The 13,290-nt window shown below is 44.2% G+C and overlaps 1 protein-coding gene across 4 annotated transcripts in view; it reads left to right on the top strand.

The window, feature by feature from the left end:
• Positions 1-13,290, top strand: part of ABCB9 (ATP binding cassette subfamily B member 9) — a 159,039-nt gene that overhangs the window by 52,984 nt on the left and 92,765 nt on the right. For all 4 annotated transcript variants that reach the window (XM_077293173.1, XM_077293175.1, XM_077293176.1 and 1 more), the window contains exon 5: positions 12,220-12,425. In XM_077293173.1, the coding sequence (XP_077149288.1) occupies positions 12,220-12,425 (206 nt within the window). The remainder of the gene's footprint in view (positions 1-12,219; positions 12,426-13,290) is intronic.

The following is a 13,290-nucleotide window of genomic DNA, read 5'->3' as shown; positions in this document are numbered from 1 at the left end:
TCAGTGTTTCTGTTCCAGCCTTGCCTTGATCTTGTTGTCTGCTTTCCAGGAGGCAGAATATCCTGGTCCCTGTGTCTTTGTTCTTGTACTTTGTCTTGTTCCATTACCTTGTCTGAACTTTGTCCTACCTTTGTCTCCTTGTCTGTGGCTTCTTTCCCTGCTGTGTCTTTCCTTGTGTCCTCTGTTTGCTTATGCTTCGCACTCTTGCGGCTCTGCCTGCTCTATGCCTTTGTGAATTTGCCTGTGCTCCGCTGTCTTGCAGCTTTACCTCTGCTCTGCACTCCTGTGCTTCTGCTCCATTCTACTCTTCTCCGCTCCTGCTGCTGCAGAAATCTCTTGCTGCAGCTCCTCTCCGCAGCCTTTCGGCTCTCTTCCTGTGTGAACAGGTCCCAACCTGTTCCTTCATACTTCTTTCCTTCCTGCTTGTTTCCATACCTGCATCTGCTGTGTAAACAGGTCCCAACCTGTTCCTTCATACACCATACCAACCTGCCCTGTGTCTCTGCCGTGCCTGCCAGCCCTGTGTCTCTGCCGTGCCTGCCAGACCTGTGTCTCTTCCGTTTCTGCCAGCCCGGTGTCTCTGCCATGCCTGCCAGCCCGTCTGAGTTTCAACCGTGCATGCCAGCCCGGTGTCTCTGCCGTGTCTTCCAGCCCGGTTTCTCTACAATGCCTTCCAGCAAAGTGCCTCTGCTGTGCCTGCCAGCCCGTCTGAGTTTCAGCCATGCTCATCTGCCAGTCCTGCCTGATGCCCGCACCTGTCCTAGTATTCCTGTTCTCCAAGTGGGATCAGCAGCCACAGCCAGACACCACCCTGGAGTAGCGCCTGGCAGCTACCTGCCGCACAAGTCTGACCTCACCATCAGAGGCTCCAGAGAAGACCAAGGCAGCTGTCATAGTCACGCCCCTTCCAGGGTAGTCTGGTTCGTGGCACAGTGGGGCCACAAACCCCCCTGGCTCACGCCCACCAGTCAGGGCGTGAGCATGACAGGGGGGATGTGTTTGTGGCACATGTTTTTGGAATACGCATTAGGCTGCTTTCACACTAGCGTCGGCACGACGTGCCAACGCGCGTTGTGAAAAAAATGCCCGACGTGGGCAGCGGAAGCAGTCTTACGACGCTTCTGCTGCCCCATTGTAAGGTCCGGGGAGGAGGGGGCAGAGTTTCGGCTGTGCATGCGCGGTCGAAAATGGCGGACTCGATGCACAAAAAAGTTACATGTAACTTTTTTTGTGCCGACGGTTCGCCAAAACACTACGCAACCGTCGCACGACGGTTGCGACGTGTGGCCATACGTCGCAATGCGTCACTAATGTTAGTCTATGGGGAAAAAACGCATCCTGCAGACAACTTTGCAGGATGCGTTTTTTCTCCTAAAAGACGCATTGCGACGTACAGCCAACAACGCTAGTGTGAAAGTAGCCTTAGATGCCTGTCGGCCGAACTATAATCAGCTGATCTTTCTGCCGGCTCTCTTGTATTTTATTTCGCTCATTCGGCTGATCGTTCCTATGTTCCTTACCAGAGAGCCATCACCAGACATGTCTGACGGCGGCTTATTTCAAGGAGACCATACAATCTGCAGTCCAAAATCGGACTTACCAAACTAATAAATCCCCCTACAGTCAATTTAACTGGGCCCAATATACAATAGACTGTCACCCGAACCCATCAATCTCGGAGGACTCAGCTAACAGTCTAATGTGTATGGGACGCTTTAGTGTACGCTGTAGAAAATATAGACCGTTTTATTAAATCTCACTCACTGTGTTGTAGGATATTGCATTCACTGAATTCTGAACACTTGCTTAGAAATGGATTTGGTAGCTGAAAAGTGCATCAAAAAGACCCATAAGCCTCTGAGATACAATGGAGGGAATTTATCATCCCCTGTATTCTGGAAAACTGATACCAAAAAGTTGCAAAATTGTATTTGCAACCAATTTTTTTTGTAATTTTTGCGGTTGCAATAAATTTTTTCAAAATATAAGTTGGGCTTAGTAAAAGAGGGCGAGGGCTACCTCCATGCATTGGATTCAAGGTACGCTATTAAACTAGCATACTTTGTAACTCAAATGTATTAAGAGGCATACACCTCTTACACCATGTAGCTATAGGTTTAAGGACGGCTTGCCAGACTGCCAGTCTCGATAAAATCTCCCATTGTGCTTATGCTGGTCCTATAACACTGGTCAACAGCATTTTTGGTGCCAAAGATATTTCATCGAATTTACGGTATTTTTGGGGTGCTGATTCTGAATGTCATCAGTTTTGCCAGATTGGCTCAAGTTTTTGAGATTTTTGGTATCTTATTTATAGCACTTGTTGGTAAATGCGACGCATCATCTCATTAATTTCTTTGGATTAGTACTTGAACTGAGCAGTTCTCAATATAGTTTTGTGTTAATTAGTGTTCTAAAAGTTTGTTCATACCTTGATTTTTGCACTAACTTTATGTTGTTGTCTGTTTTCCAGTGAAAAGCATGAACTCATCAAGAAGAAGTTGTCTTAACGATCCAGACTCATTCTGTTACATTTGTGGTGAATACACACTGCCAAAACATAGAAGAAACATAACAGACTTCGTAAAAAAAAGTGTATTTTGCCTATTTTGGGGTTATGCTTGGGGACCAAGACAAGTTTTGGGCACCACACATAGTGTGCAAAGCATGTATCGAATTATTACGAAAATGGAGCAAAGGACAAAGAAAAAGCTTCAAATTTGGTGTTCCAATGGTGTGGAGAGAGCCAAAAAATCATCATGATGACTGTTATTTATGGTAAACACAGGTACAGGCACATCTTCACAATGAGGGACAGGCCTTCTTGCAGATTCCATGTTACTCCCATTTTCGTTTCTTATGCTTATTGAATCCTTGCACTTGCACTGCACAGAAATAACAGTCATCATGATGATTTTTTGGCTCTCTCCACACCATTGGAACACCAAATTTGAAGCTTTTTCTTTGTCCTTTGCTCCATTTTCGTAATAATTCGATACATGCTTTGCACACTATGTGTGGTGCCCAAAACTTGTCTTGGTCCCCAAGCATAACCCCAAAATAGGCAAAATACACTTTTTTTACGAAGTCTGTTATGTTTCTTCTATGTTTTGGCAGTGTGTATTCACCACAAATGTAACAGAATGAGTCTGGATCGTTAAGACAACTTCTTCTTGATGAGTTCATGCTTTTCACTGGAAAACAGACAACAACATAAAGTTAGTGCAAAAATCAAGCTATGAACAAACTTTTAGAACACTAATTAACACAAAACTATATTGAGAACTGCTCAGTTCAAGTACTAATCCAAAGAAATTAATGAGATGATGCGTTGCATTTACCAACAAGTGCTATAAATAAGATACCAAAAATCTCAAAAACTTGAGCCAATCTGGCAAAACTGATAGCATATTCAGAATCAGCACCCCAAAAATACCCCAAATTCATTAAAATATTTTGGACACCAGAAAAAAAATTTTTTTTTGTTGACCTGTGTAATTAATGCCCTGAAGAGTCTTCTGGCCATTTACAAATATATGGCAGAATGACGTGCCTCTTAAAGCAATTCTGAGGTCAGTAGCCGCAATCTCCTATCTCAGTAAGGTGAAAGGCTGTCTTTACTGAATACAAATTTTACCTTAGAATTGTGAATTTTGTTAATGACTGATCAATTCTGGTAGAGAAAGAAGCAGATTTCTCTGATGATATCTATTACAAAGTTATTTATTTTCATGTGGATTATTGATTTATTAAATAAAAATGAAAACCATGGTTATTCTTTAATGTGTCACGATAGGGACGCACACGGCTTAGCTTAATTAGCTTATGCTCCCATGCCGCCAGGCCACGACGACGTGGAGCGTGCGTCCCAGGTGATAATAGAAATGTGAACCCACTGGACCACAGAGGGGGACCCGTGCCTACCCGGACTAGGGAAGGGCAGCGACCGGGGTCTGTGGAGGCTGAGCATGTGGGCAAGGTGGTGACATGCAGGACTAGATGACACCGCACAACTTCAGGTATGAAGAAACAGAGTTTACTTAGACAAAGTTATCATTCAGAACACAAGACATAATAATGTAGGCTCCCGATTCTGAACATCTTGGAAGGGTGCACATCACAGGTCAGCAGACGTCAGACGATGGCAAGAGGTCATCACGGGTTGATGCAGTCCAGGGTCATTTGGCATGGGCAGGAGAACCTCTCTCTCAGGCGTTGTGCAGGCACAGCAGGAGAACATCAGACACCGCCCTCGGACAGGCGTCATCACAACAGGATGGACCCGAAGGAACAGGCCGGACATCGGAACACAGGCAAGACACGGACTGCACAGGTCCAGGGACATCGACATGGCAGCTCAGGACATCGGCTGGTCAGATCCAGGGCACACAGGCAGAGCAGTCACCAGAGGAAACAAGACTGGAGACTCCCCAGGAACATGGAGGAGGGACCCGTCAAGGAACACGAGTAGACTGGAGACTCCCCAGAAACACCGAGGAGGAGCCCATCCAGGAACACGAGTGGGACCGACTCTGAAACACCAGCTGGACCACGGACTGGCTATCTGGACTCCCGACAACAGACATGGCTCCAGGCGGGGAATGTCAGAACATCAGAGAAGACTCCAGGCACCAGACGACGGTCATCAGGCGCTAGGCACCAGGAAGCGATAGTCAGGCTACAGGCAGCGAACGTCAGGCTACGGAGAACGGACACGACCTAGAAAGGAACTCAAGCGGTATGGTGCAAGCACCGCAGCATCGGACCGGAGGTGCACGGAGCTAGAACCGCATAGGCTGAGCACAGCGTAGTAGACACTCAGCAGGAACCCCAGACTCCATCTTCAAAAGTGGAACACGGGTTTAATTTCCAAGACACAGGTTACAAGAAACTCAGTCACTGGGCACATTGTTCAAGACACAGAAGGACTTCAGGAACATCACACAGCAGGAATCCACATTCAAGGCAAGGACTTTGGTACCAACGCAGACAGGACGGGTCCAGGGACAAAGACATCAGCTTTCCTAGAACTTATAGGCAGACCAGGAGCTGAAGATCAGGCAGACCAGGAGCAACATAGAGGACCAAACACACATGACGAGTTTAAGAAACCTAATGAAAAGCTCTAGCAACACCCAACAGAGAAGAGGAACTGCCCCTCAGCAATAGGCTGGAGACAGCAATTCAAGAGCACACACTGCCCCTAATAAAAGCGGGAGAGGTGTGGCCGCGTGGACCCTAAGCACAGACAGAAACCAGTACAGCGTAGCCAGCACAGGAACTGAGGCCTAGGAAACCTGGCAGAGGCTGCAAGCCTGGACACATGTGGAAAGTCATGCACCAGCTGCAGAGGACCTCGCAACCCGTGGATAGCTTCCACAGCGGCAGCCAGGGACCGTACACGTGGATGGTCATACAGCGGAGCAAACACTACAACACATATACGGCTATGCAGCAGAGCAGGGAACTGAGCCGCATCCATACAGGTCACAGACAACAGTATCCCAGCTGATTAGGGGAAAAGGAGCAAAGGGTAAGGCTATGTGCACACGTAGGGAGGGTCCTCTGCGGGTTCTCCCGCAGCGGATTTGATAAATCTGCAGGGCAAAACCGTTGCGGTTATCCCTGCAGATTTATCGCGGTTTGTCTTGCGGTTTCCGCTGCGGGTTTACTCCTATACTAGGATCATATAAGAAAAATGCGTACAAAGAACAAATAATATAACAATCTTTATTAGAGAGAAAAAAACAGAGAAAAGGATATAATCCTTATAAAACATACAAAAATCTAAAACTGGTAGCCACAGGTGTGTCCGATTAGTGAGCCAAAAAGATATAAGTGGCACCACTGCTGAGTGGATATTATGGCAGAAGAGTAAGGGTGCAAAATAATTAACTAACTGTGTTGCTTTCACTATAATAGTGCTAAGTGGGACTACAGACACACAGTCATTAAACAGTCATTGTATCGACCATTCTATCAAGCCACCATGGCGTGCGCCGGTATCCACTGAACCAGTCTACATATATTAAATTAGCAGCAACATAAAAGTATTGCACAATCAAAAGAACAAATGCATAATGCCTTACCAACACTAAGAAGATGGTGCCACAGCCCCTACGCGCGTTTCGGCAGCGTGCCTTCATCAGGGAGAGTCCCACTTAGCACTATTATAGTGAAAGCAACAAAGTTAGTTAATTATTTTGCACCCTTACTCTTCTGCCATAATATCCACTCAGCAGTGGTGCCACTTATATCTTTTTGGCTCACTAATCGGACACACCTGTGGCTACCAGTTTTAGATTTTTGTATGTTTTATAAGGATTATATCCTTTTCTCTGTTTTTTTCTCTCTAATAAAGATTGTTATATTTGTTCTTTGTACGCATTTTTCTTATATGATCCTATTTATGTAGCGTTGAACGTATATATACTACCAGTTATTTTGGACGCTGTACGTTTTCCACTAGTGGCTGTTGATTAGTGTTGGTGCGTCCTTATAGCTGGGGGTAACCATTTGATTTTCCTATACTATTGATGCTGCATATGCAGCAATATGCATCATCAATAGTAATGTTAAAAATAATTAAAAAATGGTTATTATACTCACCCTCTGACGTCCCGATCTCCTCGGTCCGGTTCCAAAGATGCTGTGCGAGAAGGACCTTCGTGACGTCACGGTCATGTGACCGCGACTTCATCGCAGGCCCTGCTCGCATAGCAACCCTGCGACCGGACGGCCGCGTGCAGCGCTGAGAGGTGAGTATATCATTATTTTTTATTTTAATTCTTTTTTTTATTTACACAAATATGGTTCCCAGGACCTGGAAGAGAGTCTCCTCTCCTCCACCCCAGGTACCATCTGCACATGATCCGCTTACTTCCCGCATGGTGGGCATAGCCCCATGCAGGAAGTAAGTGGATCAATGCATTCCTATGTGTGCAGAATCGCCGCGATTCTGCACAAAGTGACATGCTGCGGAATGTAAACCGCTGAGTTTCTGCGTGGTTTTTCCCGCAGCATGTGCTCAGCGGATTGTGGTTTCCATAGGTTTACATGTAACTGTAAACGCAATGGAAACTGCTGCAGACACGCAGCGTCAAAATCGCTGCGGTTCCGCGGTAAAAACCGCAACGTGTGCACATAGCCTAAGAGCACAGACATGCAGAGTAACGTCGTGGAAACAAGGCACAAACACATCGGCGTTACATAATGTCTCAAGACTCAGAGAAGCTGGCCATACACTTTAGAAAAAAAACAAGCAGGTATTCAGAAATCAATGACTGTCTCACTGAATTCTAAGCTCTTGTTTAGCATGGGTTTAGCTTATTTCTTCTCAGAATTATGGTAAGATTTTTTTTACATGGCCGTGGGCTGATCTACCAATATATATACTGGTGTTTTTGAACACTGAAGAATCTGCTCTAAGGAAGTTGAGGGCACCAGGCCTCTGATCTTACTTGGATATTGGGACTAGACAACTTTCACACCACTAATCTAATACACTTAAGGATTCAGTCTCTGAGCTCAGTTTGTTTATTCAAAGGATCGTTTATTATACCATGCCCCTCTTATTTTTTGCTGTTTGTGCATATATTTGTGTTTCTTCAGAAACGTTGTTATACCATGCCTGAGGAAGGGACCTAAGAAGTCACGAAAGCTTGCTTTGTAACATTTATTTTATTTTTGTTAGGCATCAAAAGGTATCAGCTATAAGAATTATCTTGTTTTTCACACTGAGAGCATTATTTGAACGCTAGATGGTGGCCCGATTCTAACGCATCGGGTATTCTAGAATATGTATGCGTAGTACATTGCGCAGGCCACGTAGTATATTGCGCAGGCCACGTAGTATATTGCGCAGGCCACGTAGTATATTGCGCAGGCCACGTAGTATATTGCGCAGCCACGTAGTATATTGCGCAGCCACGTAGTTTTTTGCCCAGCCACGTAGTATATAGCACAGCCACGTAGTATATAGCACAGCCCATGTAGTATATAGCACAGCCCATGTAGTATATTGCGCAGCCACGTAGTATATAGCACAGCCCATGTAGTATATAGCACAGCCCATGTAGTATATTGCCCAGCCACGTATATAGCACAGCCCATGTAGTATATTGCCCAGCCACGTAGTATATAGCACAGCCCATGTAGTATATAGCACAGCCCATGTAGTATATAGCACAGCCCATGTAGTATATAGCACAGCCCATGTAGTATATTGCCGAGCCTATGTAGTATATTGCCCAGCCCACGCAGTATATAGCAATGTGGGCATCATATCGCTGTTAAAAAAAAAAAAAAAAAAAAGAAAGAAAATAAAAAATAGTTATATACTCACCTTCCGGAGCCCCCGGATCCAAGCGATGCTCCTCGGCCGCTCCGGTCCCAAGAGTGCATTGCGGTCTGGCGAGATGATGACGTAGCGGTTGCGCGAGACCGCTACGTCATCATCTCGCGAGATCGCAGCATGGAGCGTCGGGAGGAGCGGGTAAGGCCTGTTGTCGATCCGGGGGCCGACGGACGGTGAGTATCTTAACCATTTTTTTTATTATTATTATTATTTTTAACATTAGATCGTTTTACTATTCATGACACATAGGCAGCATGAATAGTAAAAAAGTTGGTCACACAGGGTTAATAGCAGCGGTAGCGGAGTGCATTACACCACGGCATAACGCGGTCCGTTACCGCTGCCATTAACCCTGTCTGAGGGCAGACTGGAGGGGAGTACGGTGCGGGCACTGACTGCGGGGAGGAAGGAGCGGCCATTTTTCCACCGGACTGTGCCCGTCGCTGATTGGTCGTGGCTGTTTTGCCACGACCAATCCGCGACTTTGATTCCATGACAGACAGAGGCCACGACCAATGAATATCCGTGACAGACAGAAGGACAGACAGACAGAAAGACGGAAGTACCCCTTAGACAATTATATAGTAGATTGTTGTCATGCAGGTACTGCTGTCTTCCACTAGATGGCAACAAAGGGCTTTTCCTTTATTGGTTCTGTTTCATGTGTTAATAATATAGCTATTATGCTCCCTTATATAGCGCCATCATATTCCGCCAGCGCTTTATATACATGATCATCTCTGTCCCAATTGGGGCTCACAATCTTAAATTACCTATCACTATGTGTTTGGAGTGTTGGATCTTTGCAATTTTTGGATCCCAAACAGATCCCTGTTATGTGTTCAGTCACATAAGAAACATATTTATTGTAACTTCACTGCAGTCCAATGCCGTGGAATGCCTGCTCACCCACAGCCAATGATAAAGCATTTTCAGGAAGGGAGGGTGGTGTTTTGGTTGCTCCAAACACCATAATTTTACTACCCAGAGACAGCCATTAAGAACCTACAAGTGGCTCCCATTAGTTCACTGTTATGAACTAAATCAGTTGTCTACAAAATATCACTGCAGTGTGAAAATGTATACACGGTCATAATTCCACTTGTGTATGCCACTAGTGCCAGTAAGAGGAAGCCATACTAAAACTCGGACCAGTTATGTCCACAAGTTTCAGATGTGACTGAGTTTGTATGCCTATCCACATAGCGGACGTGTGCAGGATCTGCTATTTACACTGGCATGTAAAGTTTCGGCACCCATGGTCAAAAATACTGTTATTGTGAACAGTTAAGCAAGTTGAAGATGAAATGATCTCTAAAAGGCCTAAAGTTAAAGATGACATGTTTGCTTTGTATTTTAGGCCAAAAAAATATTGTCATATTCTTCCATTTTAAAGATTACAAAAAGGAAAATTGACCGATGCAAAAGTTCGGGCACCCTGCATGGTTACTACCTAGCTACCATACTTGCAAAAAGTATCCCTTTTTGCAAGTATCACAGCTTGTAAACACTTTTTGAAGCCAGTCAAGAGTCTTTCAATTCTTGTTTGAGGGATTTTCATCCATTTTTCCTTGGAAAATTCTACCAGTTCTGTGACATTTTTGGATCGCCTTGCATGCTCTTCTATTTTGAGATCTAGCCACAGATTTTCAGTGATGTTCAGATCAGGGGACTATGAGGGCAATTATAAAACCATCAGCTTGCGACTTTTGAGGTGGTCTATTGTGGATTTTGATGTGTGTTTAGGATAATTATTCATTTGTAGAAGCCATTCTCTTTTCAACATCAGCTTTTTCACAGATGGTGTTATGTTTACATCAAGAATTTCTTGAAATTTCATGGGATCCATTCTTCCCTCTACCTGTGAAATGTTCCCCGTGTCATTGGGTGCAACACAATCCCAAAGCATGTTTGATCCACTCCCATGCATAATGGTTGATGAGATGTTCTTTTCCTAAAAATCTGTGCCTTTTTTTCTCTACACATACCTTTTGATAATTGTTGCCAAAGAGCTCTCTTTTAACCTCATCGGTCCACAGGACTTGTTTCCAAAATGCATCAGGCTTGTTTAGATTTTCTTTTGCATACTTCTTACACTGAATTTTATAGTGAGGATGCAGGAGAGGTTTTCTTCTGATGACTCTTCCCTGAAGGCCATATTTGTGCAGGGGTCTCTGAAGAGTAAAACAATTATCACAACTCCAGAGTCTGCAATATCTTTCTGAAGGTATATTGTAGTCAAGCAGGGGTTCTGATTTGCCTCTAACAATCCTACAAGCAGCTCTCATTGAAATTTTGCTTGGTCTTCCAAACGTTATTTTGACTTTCACTGTTCCTCTTAACTGCCATTTCTTAATTACATTTTAAACTGAGGAAAGGGCAACTTGAAAATGCTTTGCTATCTTAAAGCCTTCTCCTGCTTTGTGGGCTTCCATCATTTTCATTTTCAGAGTGCTAGGCAGCTGCTTAGACGAGGAACCCATGGCTGCTGTTTTTTGCCCAAGGTTAGAGGAGGCTGGGTTTTTATAAAGCTGGGAAATTTGCATCCCCTGGCCTTTCCTAACGATGATAGTGAACAAGCCATAACGCTAATGGGCTAATTAAGGTCTGAAACCGTGATCAAAGTTATCTGAGCACACAAATCTCCAAGGGTGCCCAAATTTTTGCATCTGCCCTTTTTCCTTTTCGTAATTTTTAAAATGTAAAAAAATATTTTAAAATGTGTAATCTTTAACTTTCGGCCTTCTATAGATCATTTCATCTTCAACTTGCTTAGCTGTCCTCAATAACAGTAATTTTGACCTAGGGTGCCTAAACTAAACATTTACATGGCACTCTATATACATTAGTTTGTTTGTAAATCAGACCAAAGCAGCCGGGTGGTCCGTGTGGAAACTCAGCCTTACACCCTGGCACATTGGGTATAATGGGTCTGTGTGCTGTCCGTGGTGCATACAGACAGCATCGGTCCATATAATACACTCGTCCGAAGAGCTCTAAAGGTACCTTCACACTAAACGACTTTGCAACAAGAACGACAACGATCCGTGACGTTGCAGCGTCCTGGATAGCGATATCGTTGTGTTTGACACGCAGCAGCGATCTGGATCCCGCTGTGATATCGCTGGTCGTTGCTGAAAGTCCAGAACTTTATTTGGTCGTCAGATCGGCGTGTATCGTCGTGTTTGACAGCAAAAGCAATGATGCCAGCAATGTTTTACAATGGTAACCAGGGTAAATATCGGGTTACTAAGCGCAGGGCCGCTCTCCAGCGACCACACAGCGACGCTGCAGCGATCGGCATCGTTGTCGATATCGCTGCAGCGTCGCTTAATGTGACGGTACCTTTAGGCTAGACAGAACAACCTCCCTCTCATGACTGATGCTGATTGAATTGAATTGATTGTTAAATGAGTGCATGATTTTGTGTTTCATCTGCACTGCCATTACAATTGGCGACATGGTTTGTGGGCCAAATCATACATGCAATGAAGAATACATTTATAAAATGCTTTGGATGCAGATTTCTGGGGGTTTTATCCTCATGTCAGTCGTATCGGTGCCACCCTGTCTGGCCTTACGCTTGGTGCTCACGCGGATGTTCTGATCTCAGACGCAATTCATTGACTGACCGCGGGTCTCCTAACCAGAGCGTGACAGCCTCATAAAAATATATGAAGCTGTCATGCTCCATTCGGATTCGGAAGACCCGTGGCCAGTCCATGTGTTTCAGCAGTTCATGCCGGATCGATTTGCACGAGCCCTTACTGTATTCGATACTTCAAAAGAAAATGTATCTGATTTCTTCTTCAAGTCTTGTTAATGATACATATGGTTTTACATATCGTTATTTTTAATCCTAGGTGACATAATTTCTCGTTTAACCTCTGACACAACAACCGTGAGCGACGTCGTTTCTGAAAACGTTAATGTCTTCCTGCGCAGCTGTGTCAAAGCTGTGGGAGTTATAGTCTTCATGTTCAGCTTGTCTTGGCAGCTCTCATTGCTGACCTTCTTGGGATTTCCCATCATCTTGTTGGTTTCCAGGGTATACGGCAGATACTACAAGGTGTGTTCCTTGGTTATTAATAAATGTCTTATTTTGAGCTGATGTTTTTCTAGATATCTGAGCGAAGGAGTCACCATTTAACAAGCTTTATTTGATGCGTCATTCAATGTCAAAGAATATAATCGTCGGCACTCTCCATGGACAGGTCGTGTGAATTTTCTCTTTCCTTGTGTTTAAATGATGTATGCTTTACACGACTGCTTTAGGAAAGAGATGTGCTTACATGGCTAAGCTTTAGGCCATATTTAGACATTGCGTATGTGTTCTGTGTTTTTTGGAGATAGGTTATAATGGCTACTTTCTCTATGATGGGTACATTCGCTATGATGCTGTTCACATGTCCATTTTTTTGCAGACTGAATGGTCCGCCTCAAAAAATGGAGACATCCATTTTTTTTTTCGAGTCACGGATCAAAGGGATCCAAAAAGCATAGGAGCCAGCAGAAAATCCCTGACCACACATTGCCATTCATGTGATTAACATTTTAATGGATAGGAGAAGCTTTGCAATTCATTTATTCGTTTTTATATGCAAAAATCACTGATGTAAAAACTCAGACATTGATGAAAATCGAATCAAAAACACTAATGGTAAGCGGACCTTTTTTGTTTTTGCATACCAGAAAAATCATTGACATCTTAATGAGGCCTTAGGCTGGATTCACCCATGTACGTGTCTCATAAATTAGCTTGCAGCGTAAACTCCACACTTTTTTATGTGTATTCAAAGGTTTTATTAATTTCAAGTTCAGCAGAAATAAGTTTACATTCAGTGCAAATAAGAAAACATTTAACGCCTTCATGACGTCAACCGTTCATGTACGACACTATGGGAAGTGCGTTCCTGCAAACCGCTGCACATGTA

This window comes from Ranitomeya variabilis, chromosome 1 (genome assembly GCF_051348905.1).
Source record: "Ranitomeya variabilis isolate aRanVar5 chromosome 1, aRanVar5.hap1, whole genome shotgun sequence".
Taxonomy (NCBI): Eukaryota; Metazoa; Chordata; class Amphibia; order Anura; family Dendrobatidae; genus Ranitomeya; species Ranitomeya variabilis.
This window is presented reverse-complemented; position numbering and strand designations above follow the sequence as displayed.